Source organism: Dreissena polymorpha, chromosome 1 (assembly GCF_020536995.1).
Source record: "Dreissena polymorpha isolate Duluth1 chromosome 1, UMN_Dpol_1.0, whole genome shotgun sequence".
Taxonomy (NCBI): Eukaryota; Metazoa; Mollusca; class Bivalvia; order Myida; family Dreissenidae; genus Dreissena; species Dreissena polymorpha.
Window position 1 is genome coordinate 12,977,628 of NC_068355.1, and position 22,476 is coordinate 13,000,103.

The 22,476-nt window shown below is 36.1% G+C and overlaps 1 protein-coding gene and 1 long non-coding RNA gene across 2 annotated transcripts; one reads left to right on the forward strand and one right to left on the reverse strand.

Annotated features, from left to right (window-relative positions):
• The first annotated feature begins 207 nt into the window (after positions 1–207).
• Positions 208–16,212, forward strand: LOC127865139 (uncharacterized). Its single transcript, XM_052405029.1, has 3 exons — positions 208–383; positions 6,411–6,839; positions 16,146–16,212. The coding sequence occupies exons 1-3, from the start codon at positions 208–210 to the stop codon at positions 16,210–16,212; spliced, it is 672 nt and encodes a 223-aa protein (XP_052260989.1).
• On the reverse strand, positions 2,861–5,527 carry LOC127871803 (uncharacterized). Its single transcript, XR_008045572.1, has 4 exons — positions 5,478–5,527; positions 4,230–4,317; positions 3,673–3,806; positions 2,861–3,119 (listed from the first exon to the last, which is right to left on the reverse strand). It is a non-coding gene; the product is annotated as an uncharacterized LOC127871803 (long non-coding RNA).
• Positions 16,213–22,476: the final 6,264 nt, after the last annotated feature.

Sequence of the window (22,476 nt, forward strand, 5' to 3'; positions counted from 1 at the left end):
ATGCTCGTTGCTACAAGTTTTGAGAGGTTTAAATCTATAGCAAAACCATTTGATAAAAAGGGAAATCAAAGGCGTACATTAATTATTGTGATTTCTGTTTGGATAGTTTGCGGAATACTAGCTATATCGTGTACTGTTAGTTTTCCCGATGGTGCTACTTTCTACCCATGCTATATTCGTGGCGATATGAAGCGAATAGCAATTGAAATGTCACCTTTAGAACCACGATATTTTCGTGAAGGCATAATAACTTTGCCAATCGGCATCGTTTGTATAGTGAACGTTATATTGTTTTATGTGCTCATGATTAGAGCACTCAGAGGGCATGCGACTAAAATGGCAAGGAAGAAAAATGTGTTTAACAACACCGTTACCCCTCAACTGTCAGATACAGCAAGCAAATTGTGTTTCAAAAGCGATGACCTTCCAAAGAAATTAAAACAAGTTGAAAGCACTTCACGAGTTACGCACACGCATCATCATCAATAATTACGTATTTTTATACGATCGTAAATTATGTATCGAGATTAATGTAGTCGTTTACGATTTTACATAAACTCCGTTTCATCAACGAAATCGTAAATGCAACATACATAAAATACGACTACTTAAATATACGTATTTTGTAACCGAAAAAAATAGTGACACAGTCTGAAAAATTGCATGACGTAATTTTCGCGCGTTCTGTCAGCTAAGGCAAACATCGCACAAAAAAACATACTGACTCCTATAAATATGAGGTCGATTTACGTGTAATTATTTGGACTAACAAAAACAATGCTAGTTGTGAATCGAAACAAAAACAAACACTGGAAAACGACGTGTAGACCGGTGTGGAAGGCTACCGATTGCTGTTTGGCCGACACTCTCCTTCCGTTACTAAACGCAAAAAGAAGTTATTTTGGATGGAGACGGTTGAAATGTGAGTTGAGAACTTGTTGGTCATGAATGAAGACAGCTGAAATAATTCGCGTTCAGGATAAATCTGAACGCGAATTATTTCGGCCAAGTGTCTGCCAAAGCAAAAATCACCAAAAGACTCTAAGGCGGCAATTGATATTGACAAGAATGAAGATTATTTTTTGCTTATTTTCTTTATCCATGAATAAAAATGTATTGGTAAGATTAATTGTTTTGTTATTTCTATGCAGAAATGTGACTGTGGTGTAGATCAATTAACAGTTTAATAATATAATTTAATAGAGACCAATCGGAATTCAGGCTGACAATAACAAGACATCATGGATTGAAAGTTTGTCATGTCAGCATTTTTGTGTTCAATTATCAAATATTTTATTTCAATAAGGTATTAGATTCACATGACACAACATGTTTAGTAATCACAAATGTCATATCATTGAGAATGCTATTTGTTTGTCTATTATATAGGGGATATTTGTTGGATTCGGTGGATCATCGTTTTTAATTCACGAGTGATCATAGACAATGATATTTTCACAAGTGGCGCAGCCACGAGTGAAAATATATATTTTCTATGATCACGAGTGAATTAAAATCAATATTTCACAGAATCCAACAAATTTTCTTTTTATTTTATGCTTTTTTCGCAGTTTATATACATTGTTAAAAAGAGTTTTGCTTAAGAATGTCGTTGGGATTATGTCGTCATTTTGTCAAATAAATGACGTCATTTCACATTAAGCAATGAAAATTATCGATAATTCTCACTGATAATTTTCATTGTTTGAAATAGTGAAATTATCCGTTTTAATCCACCGATATTTCTCTATAAACCACCGAAAAGCATTAAATAAATATCATTGTCCACAATAATTTATTATAGTGTTGATTCACAAGATGTAAATAATCAACATTGATTTATATTGCTTTCTCTACAAAACTGTGTTACATGTAAAGATCACAAATGCAGTTTTCATTTCTTTGTTTTTCCAGAAAAGAAAATGTTAATACTGGCTGAAGGACCAAAATTGAATGGACAGAGAACACGGTTGACAAAACTCAAACAGAAGTTGTGTCACTCAGCTACATTAAAACATAAAACTGAAGGCAGAAGCAACAAATAGTAATTATTTATTTTTTCTATAGACTATAGTAAAGCTGACTGCTAATTATTTCCTACAATGAAAATGTAACAATTTATGTTTTCAATTTAAAGCTTGGCCGTTTTCAGAGAAAACCCAAGGTATTGTCATAGCCAGCGTGTCTTGTCGTCCGTGTCATGCTCGAACCTTAACATTTTGTCAATGTATTGAACTTTGGCCATACAATCAAAGTGCTTCCACCTATAACTTTGAAACTTCATATGCAGCTCCACCTTGACGAGTTCTACACGCCTCACCCATATTTGGGTCACAAGGTCAAAGGTGAAGGACCTTAAAATAATTCTGACAAGCTTTTATTCGTTAAAAAGTGCACCCGTAGCCGAGCATTCACACCTGTTATGCGGTGCTCTTGTTTTTCATTGTACTCTGTTTTATGGGGATAAAGTATTGCTGCATTTTTTCATTTAACTTTATTACCGGTAACCTATTAATCAGGGTATAAACGTTTAATGAAAAACTTGAATATCTGCCAAAATTTAGGAAAAGTTCCCTTTAAAATAAATATTAAATCAAGCACTTGGTAATACCTAACACATAACTTTTTTTATTGGTCCTCAGAACATTGACATTTTTTTCTTTCACAAACCTATAACCTTGAAGTAAATATTAGACAAATTATGCATACACTATTATAAAACATGCAAACATCAGCTGTTGTAACTATTGTGTCTAGACGACCAGGAATACCAATCCTTCCAAATCAGCTATGACACAACTTTACGCCATTTGGCTGAGTAGTGTAGCTCTGCCTATTCAGAGAAGACTCAAGTCATCTATCACTTTATAACATTTATAACTATAAATTTTTAACACATTTTATGAAACAGTTTGATCAGCTGCTGCCTCTTATCACATGCTGCTCGATGTACTGGTGTGTTGTTCATAACTTCCGGTTCCATCACATTTCCAACCAATTCCTCTATCAGTGGAACGTTTGAATCCAGACACAGGTTATGCAGGGGCATGTACACAGTTGATATTTCACAGCACTTATTGGACTTGAAAGGCCAACATCCACCAGTGGCATGCAGATATCTAAACAAATATCAAAAGTATTTCTTTAACATAGACATTTGTCTAAGTGACTATATTGTCCTGATACCATTGACATTAATTTAATTTCAATATAAATTATATATAATATATAGCCTGCAAAACACTTTATTTGTGCCTGTATTCACTATTAATGCACAATATCATTTAAATGCACTAGTAAACAATATTTCATACATAGAGTCTGAGGATAAGCAAAATGAATTTTTAAGATTTAAAATAAAATGAATAAATCATCAGTTTATTTAAACGACATTTTTTTATGAAACATCATATTCACGCATGCAAACAACCCTCAGTTATTATAAAAAATAATTTACATATAAATTCTAAAATTTGATTATTAAAGTTGTACGTTATCAAGCTTTAGAAGTTACGTTTGATTTAAGACACTGTGAGAAAGAGATACTAATACTTCATTTAAATACTGTGTGGTAAGTTGATCTCGCACTAATAAGACTTATATTTCACAACCTATATAATATGTTACCAATCTCGTGATTTCAACACTCCAAATGCCCTTTCTACTACCCACCCTCTACATAGATGGTCATTGTAGGCCTGTTCCGCAGCATGGGAGGGATGAGGTTAAGGGGTCATCAGGTTAGTCCTTAACGGATACCCACTATCTCCCAGCAGATGACCCTCATCATTGGTGCTCAGATATTGCTGTAAATTGAAATATTTTATTGGGCAGTAAATTGGCAGTTGCTTTGTCTTTGATAAAACAGCAGTCCACAGTTAATATTGTTAGATTAAGGTAGGAAAGCATCTCAATAATTTTCACAAAACTAGCTTAAGTATTATCAAATCACTATATTTTAGTTACCTAGATGAAATAATGTAACTTAAGACAATATTTAAAGATAATACTGATAGCTGCATTGGCTAACACATAAAAGAACAAAAGCTTGATCACACAGTGCTAATGGTGCTTATTGTGGTAGTTAATGATTTTTGCGCATGTACGTAACTAATGATATGTCAAAGATGATAAGCATTACGCTTATTTCAACCTTTTATGGTATTTATCTGCTTTTATACCAAATTTAATGATAAGGTAATGAATCATAATACTGTATTTACATTTACCTCATGCTGGCGTCAGCAACAGCCTGCACATTATTGGCATGGAATCCTCAGTAAACATCTCCCTTGGCAATATGCAATATGCCAAGATCTATAAAAAAAATAAAAGTTATTCATTAACATGAAAGTGCTCATCATTTCATGTTCACATTACCAACACAAAAGGGAGGAATGCAGAAAAGGAGTAAATAAATAAAAAAGCCCCATCAATATGCACGAAATAAATTTTTTGGATGGGGGGGGGGGTGCATATTTATAGCACTGCAGAATTGAATTTGACAAATAAATAAATTGTAATCAAATGGAAACAATATAGAAATAATTAAGGTAATTGTTCTGCAATTATTAAAGACATAATGTACAATCAACTTTACTCACCCTCGATTGGTTTTTCACAGCTTGGGTACTACTAACATGTACCCCTGGTATCATTAAGCATACTTGCATGTACCTCGGGTAAGGTTAATATACTTAAACGTAGCCGGTCCTTATTAGACTGTACCCGAGTTGTATTCCTGCCCAAAATTCGATGTGGTACAGTGCACTACAGATAAATGTAAAGCCATATTGTTTATCTAAATTAAACTTACCTTTTGAAAAAAACTGCATCAATATGCTTTTTGAGTATAAATTTGGATGATATAAAGACTATTTGAGAAAAAAAATGACATTAATGTGAACATAATTAAAAAAATTAAGCCTACAACAACCCATTTAGCATTAAATTTCCGGCTATATTAAAGTATATTAACTGTAACAGGGTTAGCTCTACATGTAAGTATACTTAAAGAGTACCCGGGGTACAGGTAAGTAGTATCCGAGCTGACAATGACCAATCGAACAACATTGTAATCAAATGAGAACCATTAAGGTGATTTTTCTACAATTATTTAATACATAAGGTACCATTACTCAGCATCTACTTAACTCACCAATACAATAACTTGTTTAAAAATAGCAAACACAAACAATATCATGATGTCATATTCATTTTCATGATCACGATGTTATAATCAACAATTTCGAGGTAAAGTATTTTTCAATCATAACATTTGGAAGTAGAACAACTACAAGTTCAACATTAGCGGGTGGGGTAAATCAGTCTGCACTTAAAGTCATCGACAAGTACACGTCGACACAAAATAGAATGCGTTTAACATAAAGTCATTTGTAAAGAAACACAACAATAAATGCTTAAACTAATAACGGTAATCATCGAATGCTTTTATTAAGAAAAGATACAACAATTACTTATTCTTCCACCATTTTGCAAAATCCGAGTTGTCAAATGCTAAGTAAACAAAGGGCAACTACTCTAAAGTTTTTGGGTTAAATGCTACTTATTTGCTATTTGAAAATAAATACAATTTTATAATTATACTTGTTTAAATCAATGATTTCTTCGCCTTATTTACATACCTAAGCGACGGAATGAAAGGGATGAGCTCGCCGGCAAGTTGGTGCTATGTCTTCCCCGATCAAAACCAACAATCGCTCTATTCCCGCCCTTGGCCTTACTTAGACGATATATCGAAGCAATGTTCTCATATCTTTGGTTTTCGAAAACAATTCTCTCCCTTAAAAGCCTTGGCATTGGTAATTGTTCGTCTCCTGCCATCGTGGATGACAAAAACGACCGCCATTACGTTAATTTACGGGTGCCCTTACCCAGTCGTATATTTATGTATGAAATTTATGTAATTTTAATTTACGATTTGCTTGATGAAACGCGATTTCATTGAAACATCGTAATTTATGTAAATCGTAATTTACAACTAGTCGTAAATCGTTGATGAAACGGCTCCCAGTTGAAAAACAAAAAAAATCCAGCGGTACAATGACGACCAGTGCGGTTATTAATGATAACAAGATTCGATATATTGAACATAGTGAGAATTCTAAAGATGCTCACGGGTCGTGTGCCAACCTTAAATCAGGCGAATATTCTAAATATTCGAATACACGATTAAGTTTATATAACGCAAATTCAATACCAGTCTGTGTAATTGACAGGGACATCGAATCGGATTCAACAAATAATCCAAACAAAGGGGTTTCTATTGAAATCCCTGTAACAAAAAGACATACATCATCTTTTTCAGCAAAGGTAAGTAATCCCAATGTATATGCGTCTAATACAATCTGCAAAGAAAACATGGATGGAAATGCACACCAACATGCCAGTTCTGGTTCCAATGAGAAACGTATTGGTACAGTAAACAATATCGTTGTTCAACAATATTCAATTTTTCCTGGCGGTAATGAAGTGGGGACACAGACTAGTTATATAGATGTGTTTGAGTATGACGGGACGGTGAATAAAAATGTGATGATTGATTATCCTGTCGTTGGTGCTGTTTGTGTAATGAATCCAACGAACAAACTCGCCGGTCGGCGAAACATTGAAATGAGGGCGGCCAAACGAATAGCTGTGCTTATAGGTTCCTTTGCCGTTTTATGGTTACCTTTGCCCATGGCGACAATGCTTTTGTCAAACACGGCTTTAATGTCAGAAAACGATATGATAGTGTTAGCACTCACGGGAGCTGTAAGCTCATTGACTGTTGCTGTGAATCCAGTGCTGAATTTATTACTGAACAAACAGCTGCGGTCGTCGACGATCACTATGTTGAAAAGAATGGTCAATAAACTACAGAGAAAACTGTAGAGAAACTGTATTTTGACGTCAGAAAATTGTATTGTATTGTTTGTATGTTTGGTGTTGTTGTTTTTGTTTTGTATCACAAAATGGATCAAGTCATATTAAGGATATTCGAATATCAATATAAATGAGTAAAATTATATTTATTTTTTAATTTTCGTTCAAATCTTACAGCGTTAGTTCACAAAAAAATTCAATTTACTCTTAAATCATATACTATAAAAAATACTTTTATTTCAATGAAAACCATTTCATTTGTAAGAACTTCACTTAACTATGTTTAAAAAGGAAATAGCTATTTACGAATGGAATGAATAGTGGAATAAATAGTTAACTGTACGCCATTATCATCGTCGGATCACCATTTTCTTAAATATGCTTTTTTATTGACCGTGAGATATAAGGCTAGCAAAACTTCGTATCATAAATAATGTATTAGACTTCTTGTTCATTGCCCGGCCCCATTCTGCAAATATCTCGCTCGTTTCCTGTCCCCATTCTGCACATATCTCGTTCGTTTTCCGTCCCCATTCTGCAGACATCCCGTTCGTTGCCCGTCCCCATTCTGCAGATATCTCGTTCGTTTCCTTTCCCAATTCTGCACACATCTCGTTCGTTTCCTGTCCTCATTCTGCACATATCTCGCCCGTTTCCCGTCCCCATTCTGCACACACCTCGTTCGTTGCCCGTCCCACTTCTCCACACATCTCGTTCGTTTCCCGTCTCCACTCTACACACATCTCGTTGGTTTCCCTTCCATATTCTGCACGCATCTCGTTCGTTTCCCGTCCATATTGTTTACACATCGCGTTCGTTTCCCTTCCCCATTCTGCGCGGACATTCAGCAAATGAGATGACTCGTGCCCAGGTCAGTTTGAATTCAGACGGTGCTTGCTTTGCAATATTTATAGGTATCTGGTCACATTCCATTTTTACTGTGATCCGTTTGAAGAGTAAACTAGAGGAGTAATAATTATATTTACTTATAAAAAATGATAAAAGCAAAATGCCTAGACAGTTCCCTCTCTGTTCATAATGTAGAAACAACGGGATCGATATCGTGGAATCCGACGATGCGTTTATATTATATTTCGACCGATTTCATGGTGTTTTTGTATTGTATTTTGGTGGTTAAGGTGATCATTTAAAAAAATGTTGTGGTTTTAAAAGAAAATGTGTACCTCCTACCTCATATCTTTATGTGCTTGGTGTTAATAAACCTGAACTTGAATGGATGTCTGTAGTCTTCAGCTTTGTAAGTGGTTTGAAAGTGGGGTTTATAGTAAAAGCATTGCTTCTATTATCGTCTGCACAAATTATAGAACGTTTGCAATTGAATAATCGTTCTGTTACACGTTATAACTATATTTAAATGTACCCGTTTACCTTTTAACAATGCAATCGCTTTGAATACATTTACAACCAGCAATTAATTTGCAAATTTTTACTTCAAGATATCTGGACATGAGTTTGTTTTGTAGGCACCATAATGCAACCGACATACAGATTCCCTCTTAATTGTAAAATAATATCTCAATCAATGTACGTAGTTTAATTGTTTTAGGTTCGCTTCTCCAGTTTAGCAAAGTGGGTCACTTCAGTATTATCCGCATGCACGTATGCGTCGGAAATGAAGATATGTAAATGACAAATCCGAAATCCATATTCAGCGGTATGATACGATAACGGTTAAGTGCACCCAACTAGTTGGCCGGTGTTGCAATTCAGTCGGACATGTATGTCAGCATGTCTACATTTTATATCATAAACACACATTAAAACGCATTGCAGTAATAACAAAAATCTACATGAAATCACTCAACACTGACAGAGTACCTGAAGACTAGAGGAAAGTCAACATCATTCCTATCTTTAAGAAAGGCGATAAACATCAAGCCAGCAACAATCGGCCAGTCTCCCTAGCATCTGTGACCTGCAAGATCCTTGTGCATATTGTACACAGAATTATCATGAACCACTTCCAGAACAACAGCATCCTCTGCGACAACCAACATGGCTTCAGAAAGCAACGGTCTTGCGAAACTCATCTGATCACTACACTTCATGGAAAACCAGCAAGCTTCGAACTGGAAAACACCAAGTAGATGTCACTTATTGGACTTTTCGAAAGCATTCGACAAGGTGCCACACAAGCAACTAATACACAAACTTTATTTCTATGCAGTGAGAAACAGCGCTCTTCGCTAAATCAGGACCTTCCTGTAGCTGAGGAAGCAGCAGGTTCTCCTGGATGGTACCACGTTCTCCGGAAGCAGACGTCCTGTCTGGTGTCCCTCAGGGTACAGTCCTCGGACCCCTATTGTTCCTGTCATTCATGAATGACATGCCAGAAGTTATAACATCAGAGACACGTCTGTTTGCAGATGATGGACTACTCTACAGAGAAATTAGGACAGAGGCGGATTCAGCTGAGTTACAGAGCACCGGAATGCCTTAGGACAGTGGGTGACAAGATGGCAGATGTACTTTAATCCCGAGAAATGCTGAGAAGTCCTACGTATGTGTACCAACAAGCGGTTCCACAGAAAACACTCGTTCAACTTTCATGAACACATTCTTGAGGACGTAGACAATACCTGGGAGTGAGACTTACTGAAGACCTCTCATGGAAACAGCATTTCGACATCACTGCAGCCAAGGCCTCAAAGACAATCGGATTACTGAGAATGAGCCTCTTCAACTGCACCAAGAAAGCTCGAGAACTAACTTACCACTCCCTTATTGTACCAACCCTCCACATGCAGCAGCTACATGGGACCCTTACCAGGCCAGAGACATCAATCTGCTGGAACAAGTCAAGAGAAAAGGTGCTAGGTTTGTTCACAACAACCACTGGGACAGATCACCATGCTGTGTGTCACATATGCTCAAGGATCTTGGATGGCGGCCACTACAGGAGATGAGACAGGACCATCTTCTGACCCTCCTTTACAAGATACAACATCATCTTTTAGATGTAGATCCCGAACCAATCCTATCACGGAGCGACACAAGAACTAGAGAAACATCAAGATTGCAGCGTGCAACCTAACAATCTACTGTCTAATATAACTCGTTCTATCCCACAACGATAAGCCAGTGGTACCAGCTGCCGATCCTTGTCACTGACTCCACCTGTCTAGAAGGGTTTAAAACTGCTCTGACCCAGTAATATGAAATAAAATGTAATTGAACATCGTATTGCATCATAACAAGAGTACTTAATTTGTTATACTTAATGATGCATTATGCAAAGACGAAATATTGTTCATTTACTTCAGATGTGAATAAACGCAAGGAGTATATTGACAACTGTATGGTGTGGCTATTTCATTGTATAAGCCAGTTGTTTTCTTCCTCACTATATAGGTGCAGTGGTAACGCACGGAATGCCCCTTTCCCCGAGTTAGCCTAAAGTCATGCTCTTTCAGGAAAAAAGTAAAATCAAACATGTGACAAAAGTAATATTAAATCAATGATTTTGCTTTTTTTGTGAAAAGAGTATCTTGTTTTCATGCAAATATAGTGCAATTTTTTATTTTTGCAAGCACACAACTTGTCATTAATTAATGCGTTATTTATCTAAAACAAAGTCTCTACAATTAAGCACTTTGGAACCAAGAATCGTCGCAAACCTATTTAAGAATTTGTTGTATTAATTATTGATTACATATTGTATAGATAGCTGTCAATAATTATAAACCTGGTCAGACATAAACATTATCTAAAGTATAAATGATATCACAGAGTGTTGTTTTACAAATGCCACATCAGTGCAATCTTATTCTAACATAAGTGTAAACACTCTTATTTAAATATTTATCGTTTATCATAAACAATGGTTGAAACGCCATCTGTGATTTGCTGCATGAACATCTGTTTGGAAAACTTCTATGTTGGTGTCATGTGCATGTTTTTCAATCATAGTATAGCTGTTTGACTTGTGCAAATGTTCAACGTAAAATATAATGCTAGCAAAACATAATGCCACAAGTAACTGTATGGGCAAAGCACATTATTTCCAATCGTTTAATTGTAATTTGTTTATAATACACTAAAATAAAATGCACTAGGTCATAGTCCATTCATGTGATTAAAATTTAACTAGTATGCTTCCCCTGATTCAATTTAAATACGTTCCTTAAAACATTGAGACAAAAACGTCATAATTATGTAAGGTGTTCTCTTGTTGGCGACACAGGTTTTCAGGCCAATGCAATGCTGATAACTTAGTATCACTTACATAAATGTGAGGTGTCGGATTGAAATATATAAAACCTATATGAATTTCACTGCGTGGAAAGTTGTGACAAACTGCACACGATTTTAACAAACTCGGTTTGTAGCAATTAATAATGTCACATACCCAATAATACTTATGTGGGTTTTGTAGTTTCAGAGAAGACACCATTTCACTTCTAACACAAAGTTTGACTCTGTTGATCTATATTTGTAACCTACTTACTAATAATTTTGAAAAAAAAACGTCACCCGATGAATATTACGGTACAGCGTCGTGAAAACCAGTGGTCGCCTTACATGTAGCTATCGTTTTTAAGAAAAAGTACGGACGACGTATGGCAAATAAAAGACGATGACAATTGCTTTGCTCTAATGAGCTTACACCGTTTATTCATTCGTTCCTAAAAAAAATCGTATTGGGCTTCTATGTATTTATCTCTTTAGTGTTCATATTAGCGTTTCGATGAATCAGCCTTTTTGAGATAGCCGGTTTTGTTAAAATGGGTATTGTACAGATTCAACATGAGAATCGAATGTTTTCTAACACTAGATAAAATTAAGAACACGATGAAATAACTATGGCTGCATCATCAGATATCATTTGATATAGTGTTTTGCGACATTTTCGGTAAGAACAAAAGCCTTTCCTTTTATGAAAATTAATTAAACACTGTACGATCACACTCTTACAAAGTTACTCTGCAAACAAAACATGGCCTCTGAACATTTCCGTTTTTATTCAAAATCTATAATACACATTTATGAAAGAAATGTGTGATACCATTTTCTAAAACAAAACAACAACAATCTTCTATTTCTATAAATTTGGGGATGGCTGAATACAGCAAAATATTTAAAATAAAGGAATAATGATACATGTTGATGTATAGTAACTGTGAATTTTGAAGATATATTTTCTTTTTGAACAGGTAACTTTAAGTGATAAAATATTTTTTAAGTGCTCTGACTTATAAAATTGAACATAATGTCATTTTTTTTAAGTATCTTGAGTTTAGTTTTATACTTTAAAATTATGGCAGAGAAAAAATAAATAATTAGACCTAACAAGGATTTGGGCTGGGAAGTACATATATTTGCCATTGTTATTCCGTCTAATCGTCCGTCTGTCGGATTGTTGTGTCGCCGGTAACTCAAGCAGGTATGTTGCTATGGGAATGATAATTTACAAACAAGTAAACCAGGATGTGAAATTGCACACCTGTTTAATTGTGCTCGGGCGTTTTCGACATAAGCTATCCCTCTAAGCAATTTCTAAACACAAATATTTTGATACACTATATTAAGGGATATTTTATCTTTTTGTTTGGAATTATTGCGTTTAGAGCTTACATCAATTTATTTAGAGCTAAGTATTGCATTTCAAAGACAATTGCGTAAATCAAAGAGTTTTGCTGCACGAATGACGAAACTTAACAAACATTTTAAGTATTTAAAACAGTTGTGCTGATATAAGGACGAACATTTATAAACATAATAACAGGATGAATATGTTGTAATAATGTTTGACAAAAATTTTGAGTTTTCAGACAAAGTGAATTGTTGGGGTATTACTGTCGAAAATAATTACAGTGCTTTGCTAAATATGTTCAAATTGATTAAAGCTTAGGTATAAAACGAAGCATTCTTTGACTTATTTCCAAGAAACATAAACGCTTATAAAATGCTTTTTTCCCATCAGTTGAGGATATAAACCGCTCAAACAAATATACGCAGTAAACTTTCTGGTATATCATGTCACGAAGGAGCGATGAAAGATGAATATCTCTTAACTTTTAATGTATGCGCCATTGTTTTATTGAGTTAAAGAACAAAATATGTACACCAGGCATTTCTATACTACGTTTTTACAAGCCCCATTAATTTAATGTCTGATAATGCACCAAATAAGCTTGTCTTGTTTAACATTGAATACTCACTATAATGCGGTCTTTATAATAAAATAACACGCTACATTTCGGTCTTTGTATAACTGTTTGTTTGACATCAAATGCCTATAATTTCTATATTATGCCGTTAACGTCGTCAATATTAATGTGTCCAAACGTGTGGAACGGTAGGCATGTGTCTAATATATGCATGTCACTAAAAGTGCACACGTAAAGTCGCTTCAATGTTTATTGCACAATGTAATCCACCTCCGGATGTATACTTGGTGATTTCCATAAATACCCACCCAATGACAATGTTTGCGTACTATTAGCGACTTAAGGCTCTAAATATTTCTCGTTGAAGCGGCTTATTAATGATGTAAATGATCATTATGTAATCACTTGACAAAGTACACGTAACTTTCTGACCTAGTGGAAAATCACCGAATAGTTAGAGAATAGCTATCAAAAGCCTTTGGGGACCCCACCTAAAATATATTGAATTACAAACGCGATCATTAATGTTCATTTTATCTTTTGTCGGAACAAAAGTCTATTAAAACTTTTCAAAAAGAAGTATGTAAAATCGCGCGAAACTTTCATGTAATCCGTCGGAAAAATGATTAATGTCGGAACAAATCAGTATTGAATTACTGTACAAATCTCGGGTTTCTTTTGGTTATCCGCGAAAATGGTATGATTGGTTTCGATACCTTGCAAACATATGATAAAAATAGCGCGAAACATTCTCTTTTTTCGTAGAAATTATTGTATGCAGTGAATACAAATAAACAAAACGAATAAACGAAACGTACCAAAATGCGTCGGGTTTAATTAATTTAGAAGCGAAACATGTTCACAATATACTGCACACATATCGGGTTACCCGATAAAATGCTTTTATTGGTAACGATAACTTGAAACAATGACGCAAAACAATAACACATGTCCAGTGTTTTTTCTATTAACTGAGTTTGTACAAACGACCGCATCTAATTGAACTATTGCCATTAGGTAAGATTCACACAACCAGTATCGAAGTATTCCAGCTTGGTTATGTTGTTTTTTAGAATGTGCCATAGTTTGTGTCATCATCATTTTGTCTGACGGCCACGACGTCGACCTCTCTCAAGCGTGCCCATAGAGAACACGCTTGCTTAGAGAATCGTGCCTAGTGACGTGTCCAAACGTGGATCAATAAGTGTTGCAGTCATGTTCCGGAGGTACTCGCTTGTCTTGTGCTCCGTATTGGAGATGCAGAGCAGTCTTCAGAGGCAATAATGTTCGAATACCTTTATCCTTCGTTCTGTGTTAGCTTGAAGCTTTCAGGTCTCGCAGCATTAGAGTAGTATTATTAAGAGAGACTTGTAGAGCCTGTACTTGGTTGGGAAGCTGATGGAACTGCTTGTTAAAAAAACCCCAGCTCAGTCTGGACATTACATCCGTGGCCATGGCGATATTCATTTGGACCTCGGCGTTACTGTTACCATCCTTTGACAAGGTTGCGCCCAAGTACTTGAAGCTGGCCACTTCTTCAAGCATCTCGCCTTTCATGGTGATGTCAATGTTGGTGTTGGTCGTGCTGTTCACCATGATCTGAGACTACTCCTTGGTGATTTTCATCCAGTATGCTCTTGCTCTTTCCTAGAGTCTGTTGTTTAGATCACGATGTTCACTTATGGTGCCACCCATGAGGTCAATATAATCGGCAAATCTCAAGTTTGAGATGGGTCTTTCACCGATGGAGATAGAGGTGCGATAGTCATGGAGAGTTTCCTGCATTATCTTCTCAAGAAAAATGTTGAACAGGACGGGAGAGAGCAGACATCCCTGACGGACGCCCACTGATTCCCTCAAAAAGTCCCCCTGCTGTCCGTTGAAAAGTACTGCACTGGTGGCGTTTCCGTTTAGTTCTTGAATGACTTGCATCAGATATTCGTCAATATTACTTTAGTTCATAGCATGCCCTATGCCATTATACCACACGTGGTCGAAGGCTTTCTTAAAGTCAATCAAGCTGTGTAAGAGGCCACGTTGGTGTTGCATGTGTTACTTTTCAATCGATCAAGGATGATACGTAGCGTAACATTGATGGGATAACTTATTAGACTGATGGTGTGGTTATTCTCGCACAATTTGAGGTTGCCATTTTAGTAGGTGTATGACCAATGACTCATTGAGCCACTCATTGAGCCACTTCTCCAAGATCTTTTGGTATAGTGTCGTCAATGCTACAGTCGTTGCCTCATCTTCCGTGCTAAATCAGCTAAGAAGGGAAATATCGATTCCCGGAGATTTTCCTGCCTTAAGACAACGCAATGCCTCATCCGACTCTGTCTTAAGTTTGGACGGACTTTCGTCGTCCGATTCTGGTCTGGGACCGTTCTGAAGAAGACTGGAGTCATGTAGGAGCGGAGAGTTGTAGAGTTCACTGCAGTATTCACCTCATCTGTGCAGGACTATGGCCTTTTCGGTAACGAGATGCCCGCCAGCGTCTGATAAAACACTGTCCTTCGGCTGACTGGTCTTCTTGAGGGTCTTATGGGTGCTGAAGGACTTCTTACTGCTTCATGTGGTCATCTCTTTGTCGATGATATTAGATTGTTCGTAAATCCGTTCCTTCTTGGCCTATTTCAATTCCTTTCGTACCTCCCTGTTCGCTTTCTAGTATTTTGCCCTAAAATCAATGCTGTTGTACTTCTAAAGCCTACGCTTTCTTCTTTCGTCACAAAGGTCCATGGTTTCGGTCGTCAACCATGGTTTGTTCTTCTCTCTCTTCCAAGCACTCTCTCTTCCAAGCACTTATTCAGCTGACGACAGTAGGGCATCCTTGATGTTATCGCTAATGGTGTCAATGTCATTGTATAATATGTTCCGGGGTGCAAACGTACCATCAATCTGTGCTTGAAATACAGCTGCTATCACTGGATGATTCTATTTCTACAAGTCAAATCTAATGCGAGGGTTCTTTGTGATGAACTTGCTCTTTAACTTTAGTGGTGCGCATTAAGTCCTGGTCAGTGCATATGTCTGCACCAGAAAACCTTGTAAATACTAGACTTGAACCGCTGTGGAGCCAGCATGAAATTGATCTGTTTTTGTTCTTGCCCGTTTGGAGCATGCCAGGTCGCTGTTCGACCTGCTGTCACTTACTAGTCTTGGTAATCGTCTGGTCCAACCCTATAAAATTTAATTCGTACTATATACTGAGTAGTTCAGTATTTAAGCAAAGATTTAATATCTCATACATCTAATTCTAATCATAGTTTGTAAAAGATAATTAGTCTATATTTCTGGCTTGGAAAACCATACACTATCTTGGGATCTCGGTTAGTATTGAATACAGATGATTAAATTAGCTTGCCTAAGAAAACCTGAAATACGAACTTAAGCGAGTAATTGGTGTTTATGTTCCGAGCTTTAGAAACTTACTTGGTATTCTATTTATCTCATTATCTCTATTTAATCTTAAAAGGTTATGGTCTTAAAAATAAACACAAAAATCTGAGGTTGCAAAAAACAACAAGAATCGAATAACGCCATGTAAATAAACAACGGCAATGCTGACAATTAAGCAACTTTTAATCATCGGGGGTTTATTTTGACAATGCACTACTAATTATGGGATAAACAATAAAGAAATGCGTATCTTATTATCCGCTTCATGTTACAATCACGGCATGCGTATCTTATGAGCCGCTTCATGTTACAATCGCGGCATGCGTATTTTATGAGCCGTTTCATACTAAAATTATGGCTTGCATATCGTTTTAGCCGCTTCATGTTACAATCAATGGATGCATTACGTATGAGCTGCTTAATATAACCATAATGAAATGCAAAGTGTACGTACCGCTTCATGTTACAATCACGGCATGCTATTGTATGAGCAGCTTCATGTTACAATAACGACATGTGTATTGTATGAGCCGCTTCATATAAGAATGCTGGGGTGTGTATCGTGTATGCTGAGTCATGTTACAATTATGGTATGCAAATCGTATGAGCCGCTTTATGTTACAATCACGGCATGCGTAGCCTTTGAGCCGCTTCATGTTACAATCAAGACATCCGTATTGTATGAGCTGCTTCATGTTACAATCACGGCATGCGTAGCGTATGAGCCGCTTCATGTTACAATAGAGACATCCGTATTGGATGAGCTGCTTCATGTTACAATCACGGCATGCGTAGCGTATGAGCCACTTCATGTTACAATTCAAGACATGCTTATTGTATGAACAGTGAAATGTTACAATCACGGCATGCGTATCGTATTAGCAGCTACATGTATCAATCATGACATGCGTATCGTGTGTGCCGCTTCATGTTAAAATAGTGGCATGCACATCGTATGCGTCGAATTATGTAACAATCACGGCATGCGTAAAACATGAACTGCTTCGTGTTACAATCATGGCATGCGTTTCATGTGAGCCGCTTCATGTTGCAATCGTGGCGTGTATATCGTATGAGCCTTTGCGTGTGACAATCATGGCATGAGTATTGTATGAGCTGCTTTATGTAACAATTGTGGCATGAAAAACGTTTGAGTTGCTGTATGCTACAATCATTGCATGCATATCGAACGAGCCGTTTCATGTTTCAATAATGACATGCATATCTAATGAGTCGCTTGATGTTACAATCTTTACATGCATATCGTTCGAACTGCTTCATGCTCCAATAATGGAATGCATATTTGTTTTAGCAGTTTCATGTTACAATTATAGATGCGTTTCCTATGAGGCGCTTTATGGTACAATCATGGCATGTGTAATGTACAAGCCGCTTTATGTTATAAACATGGAAAGCGTATCGTACGAGCCGCTTCATGTTACAATCACGGCATGCGTATCATATGAGCTGCTTTATGTTAAAGTTATCGAATGCGTATCATATGAGCCGCTTAATGTTACAATCACGGCATGCGTATCATATGAGCCGCTTTATGTTTCCACAAGCGTATCTCACGAGCCGCTTCATGTTACAATCATTGCATAAGTATCGTATGAACCACTACATGTTTCAATAATGACATGCATATTAGCTTCTTCATATCACAATCGTGGAATGTGTATCGTATAAACCGCTTCATGTTTTAATCATCCCACAAGTATCGTATGAGTCGCTTTATGCTACAATCATGGGATGAGTATCTGTCAGTAGCTTCATATTACAATCAGGGCAAGTGTACCGTTTGAGCGGCTTCGAGTCACAATCATGAAATGCATATCGTATGAGCCGCTTCCTGTTAAAATCATGGAATGCGTATGGTAGGAGCCGCTTCATGTTACAATCATTGCATGCGTATTGTATGATCCGCTTCATGTTACAATCATTGCATGCGTATTATATGAGCCGCTTCATGTAACAATCATGGCCTGTGTTTCGTATGAGCCGTTTCATGTAACAATCATGTCATGCATATGGTACGAGCTGTTTCATGTAACAATCATGGCACGCGTATTGTTTGAGCCGCTTCATGTTACAATCATGACATGCATACCGTATGAGCCTCTTCATGTTACAATTATGCCATGCATTTAGTATGAGCTGCTTCATGTGACAATCATGGCATGCAGGGTGTATGAGCAACTTCATTTTATAATCATGGTGGGCATATTATTTGAGCACCTTCATGTTACAATCACGGCAAGTGTATCGTATGAGCCGTGTCGTGTTACAATCATGGCATGCATATCGTATAAGCCGTTTCATGTTATAACCATGGCATGCGTTTAGAATGATCAGTTTCATGTTACAATCATGGCATGCATATTGTATGATCTGCTTCATGTAACAATCATGGCATGCGGTTAGTATGAGAAACTTCATGTTACAATAATTGCATGCAATTACAAAGATGCGCTTCGTGATAAAATTATGACTTGCATATCGTATGAGCAGCGTCCTGCTACAATCATGACATGTATATTGTATAAGAAACTTCATGTCACAATCATGGCATGCATTTACTATGAGCAGCTTAATTAGCCGCATCATATTATAATCACGGCATACGTATCGTATAAGCCGCTTCATGTTACAATCACGGCAAGCGTATCGTTTGAGCAGCTTCATGTTACAATCACGGTATGCATATTGTATGAGCCGCTTCATTTTACAATCACGGCATGCATATCGTATGAGCTGCTTGAAATTACAATCATGGCATGCTTTTCCTATGAGCCGCTTCATGTTACAATCATGGCATGCATATTGATGAGCCGCTTCATGTTACAACCAGTGCATTTGATTGTAACAGCCGCTTCATGCTACAGTCACGGCATGCGCATTGTATGAACCGCTTAATGTTACAATCATGGCATGTATATTATATAAGCCGTTTCGTGTTACAATCATAGCATGTATTTAGTATGAGCCGCTTCATGTTACAATCATGACTTGCACTTAGTATGAGCCGCTGCATGTTACAATCACGGCATGCATTTAGCATGAGCAGCTACATGTTAAAATCATAGCATGCATTTAGTATGAGCAGCTTCATGTTACAAACACGGCATGCGTATTGTATGCACCGCTACATGTTACAATCATGGCATTCACTTAGTATAAGCCGCTTCATGTTATAATCAGAACAGAACAGAACAGAATAGTTTATTTTTGACTTAAGCATGTGAAGCTCATCGTCATTAACATACATATAAATAACAGCATGCGTTGAAGTACACACAAAAACACACATCATTTTAAAGAATAAATAATCTAAATAAACACGAAATAAACATAGTTCGTGAACATATTTCGTGAGAATGGTACATGGATGGGTTTAATACACAGTGGTCACACAATGTTATGCATATAGGTTTACAAATATAGGTATAATTACATATTTCTGACCTTATTTTTTTGTAAAATGTATTTCTATTTAACACTACATATATATGACATTTTCTCTTATAATCATGGCATGCGTATTGTATGCACCGCTTCATGTTACAATCATGGCAGTCAATAAGTATAAGCCGCTTCATGTTACAATCATTGCATGCATATTGTATGAGCAGCTTCATGTTATAATCATGGCATTCGTTTTGTATGAGCCGCTTCATGTTACGATCACGTCGTAATAATACTACCTTAAATTAATATCTAGTAACGCGATTTAAGAAAAATTATTTTTATCGAATCACCTCAGAATGATCTGGCATCATGGTGCTTGTAAGCGCTGACCTGGTTTCTGCCTCTTTCATAGTATGAACATAACGTCGATTCATCGGGCGTATGTATAGGATCTGGCACTCATTGTCATATCATATTTCATTAAACGAATTCAGGAATTTTGTTAGTAAGCGAGCCTTTGGCGAGCTTACTTACGAATTTCCTGGACGAGTTTAATAAAATATGGTATGATATGACAACGAGTGTCAGATCTTTTTAATCACATGCTTTTAAATGAGCGAATTAAATAAATATTTACGCAAACATAATGATCAATCCCGAATGTTGTTTACATTTCGTGACGTCATTTGACGTTGCAACATCATTTCAGCAAAATAACAAAATGCGATTGGTCAATAAACGAAACCTAAGCCAATGAAAACGCTTAAAAATGTTGTATTACACCTTTGTAATATAAAAAATATGTAATGGTTGTTTTACATGAGAAACAGGGTATAGCATGTGATAAATAAATTTCAAACTGTGTCATGATAAGTAATTACAGAATACAGAATTTATTTCACAGATTCCGATATACACACAAGTGATCAATTGTTAACATATACCAATTTCAATTGATATGAAAAAAGTATGGGAAAAAAACATACAAAACGGGCAAATGATTGGTAAGTAAATAGCAACATATAAAATCAAACAACCTTTTTCTATTAATTTTAATCAGTAATCTCATGTATTTATTTCCTAAGTTAAAGCTCGTTACTGCATACATCCATATGGATATTCTTACATTGCAGTTGCATGGGTCCTTAAATAAAATTACACCACTATATCATTTGAAGACGTAAGTTGTTTATAAAATAACTTGTTTTTAAACGTTATAAAACCATGATATGCAAGAATTCTTGTTGTGTAATTGTTTTAATATTTGAAGATGGATTGACTTGATTTTAATGGACTTGCTTTGTGCTTGGCGGTTATTTAAAAGTTGCTACTAATGTAAATAGAAGCGGATGGATGGCATAAGTGCATTCAGATATTAAATAAGGTCGCTTTAAATACCTATGATTGAACTTTCATAACGATACTTTTTACAATAGCTGATGGTTTAGACATTAAATCTGATAAGGAAACACAATAAAGTTTTATATTATCACTGAATAATCAAATTCTATTTTCGAATATTCCACATACTAAGCATATTTCTGTGCTTGTAAATGATCTAGGATATAAAACCTTCATAGCAATTTAAAGACGAGAAATAAATACGCTCACTGGGAATACAAATTCACAATTAATTCGCGCGAATAAAATCAGCTATTCGAGTAACAATTCTTTTGAAAATACGATTGCACTCATTTCAATCGTAGTACTGCGACTTGTAAATAATTAATTTCCATACATATATGAAAGAACTAAGCTAATTAAAATCACGAAACTGTAGAATAACGACATTGATTTATTAATTCATTTGCATCAGATACATTATAGAATCATTTTGCTGGGGATCGCATCCACAAAACATCATCATGGAAGAATAGTAAACTTAACCTTCAAATGCCTTTCACATTCTTCTTAAAGCTTGGCTATTTGTGTAGAGGTCGATTAACATTAAAATGTTTGAAAAAAAAACAACTTCAGTTTGCTTTGCTAATATGGGTAATATTTTATCCACATTATACTATTCATTGAAAGTGGAACCGATTTATTTCAAATTAGATTTCCCTCAATATTTATTTATGCGGGTTCTATAATCTTAATATTGGCTTAGTAATGCGTAAAGGCAAATGAAGAATACATACTGTTTGTTTCACCAGAAACGTAAAAAGTATAAACATAAAAGCAGTTTCAGTTTCGGATAACTGTTTGACTTGTTTGTCATTAGAAACCAACCGAACGGCATGGGACGCTCCACGCTGAGTTCAACGTCCAACAATAAAGTCATTTGACTCCCCAAGCCTGGTTCGATAACCATTTCCATCGCAGCAGGACGCTTAATGCCAGCAAATAAAATAAAGAAACCGCTTCCAGGAGTCCCACGTCTTGCGGTAAATCATGTTTAACTCGCAGTTGCTTTGTTCGTATTCGAATTTCCAACTGTATGCGAATATACCCGCGCGCTTTTTAATTAGACACAGAAAATGTTGACGATGTGTTTTAATAATTATTCGATAAGAAATTAGTCTTACGTTCTTAATAACGCTGGACACGGGCTATAAGGGCAAATACAGCAAAGCCAGTTACATATATATTGCACTATTTTATTGGTCATGTGTTGTTTTGTAACGTAACAAGTTTAATATTATATTAAATA

What these genes read in the sequence shown, in the direction of transcription:
- LOC127865139 (XM_052405029.1), top strand. Translation starts at nt 208, where the DNA reads ATGTCACCTTTAGAACCACGATATTTTCGTGAAGGCATAATAACTTTG. An exon ending in AACACCGTTACCCCTCAACT is followed by an intron (nt 384 to 6,410) that starts GTCAGATACAGC and finishes CCAACATGCCAG; the next exon opens with TTCTGGTTCCAATGAGAAAC. An exon ending in CTGAACAAACAGCTGCGGTC is followed by an intron (nt 6,840 to 16,145) that starts GTCGACGATCAC and finishes GGAGCATGCCAG; the next exon opens with GTCGCTGTTCGACCTGCTGT.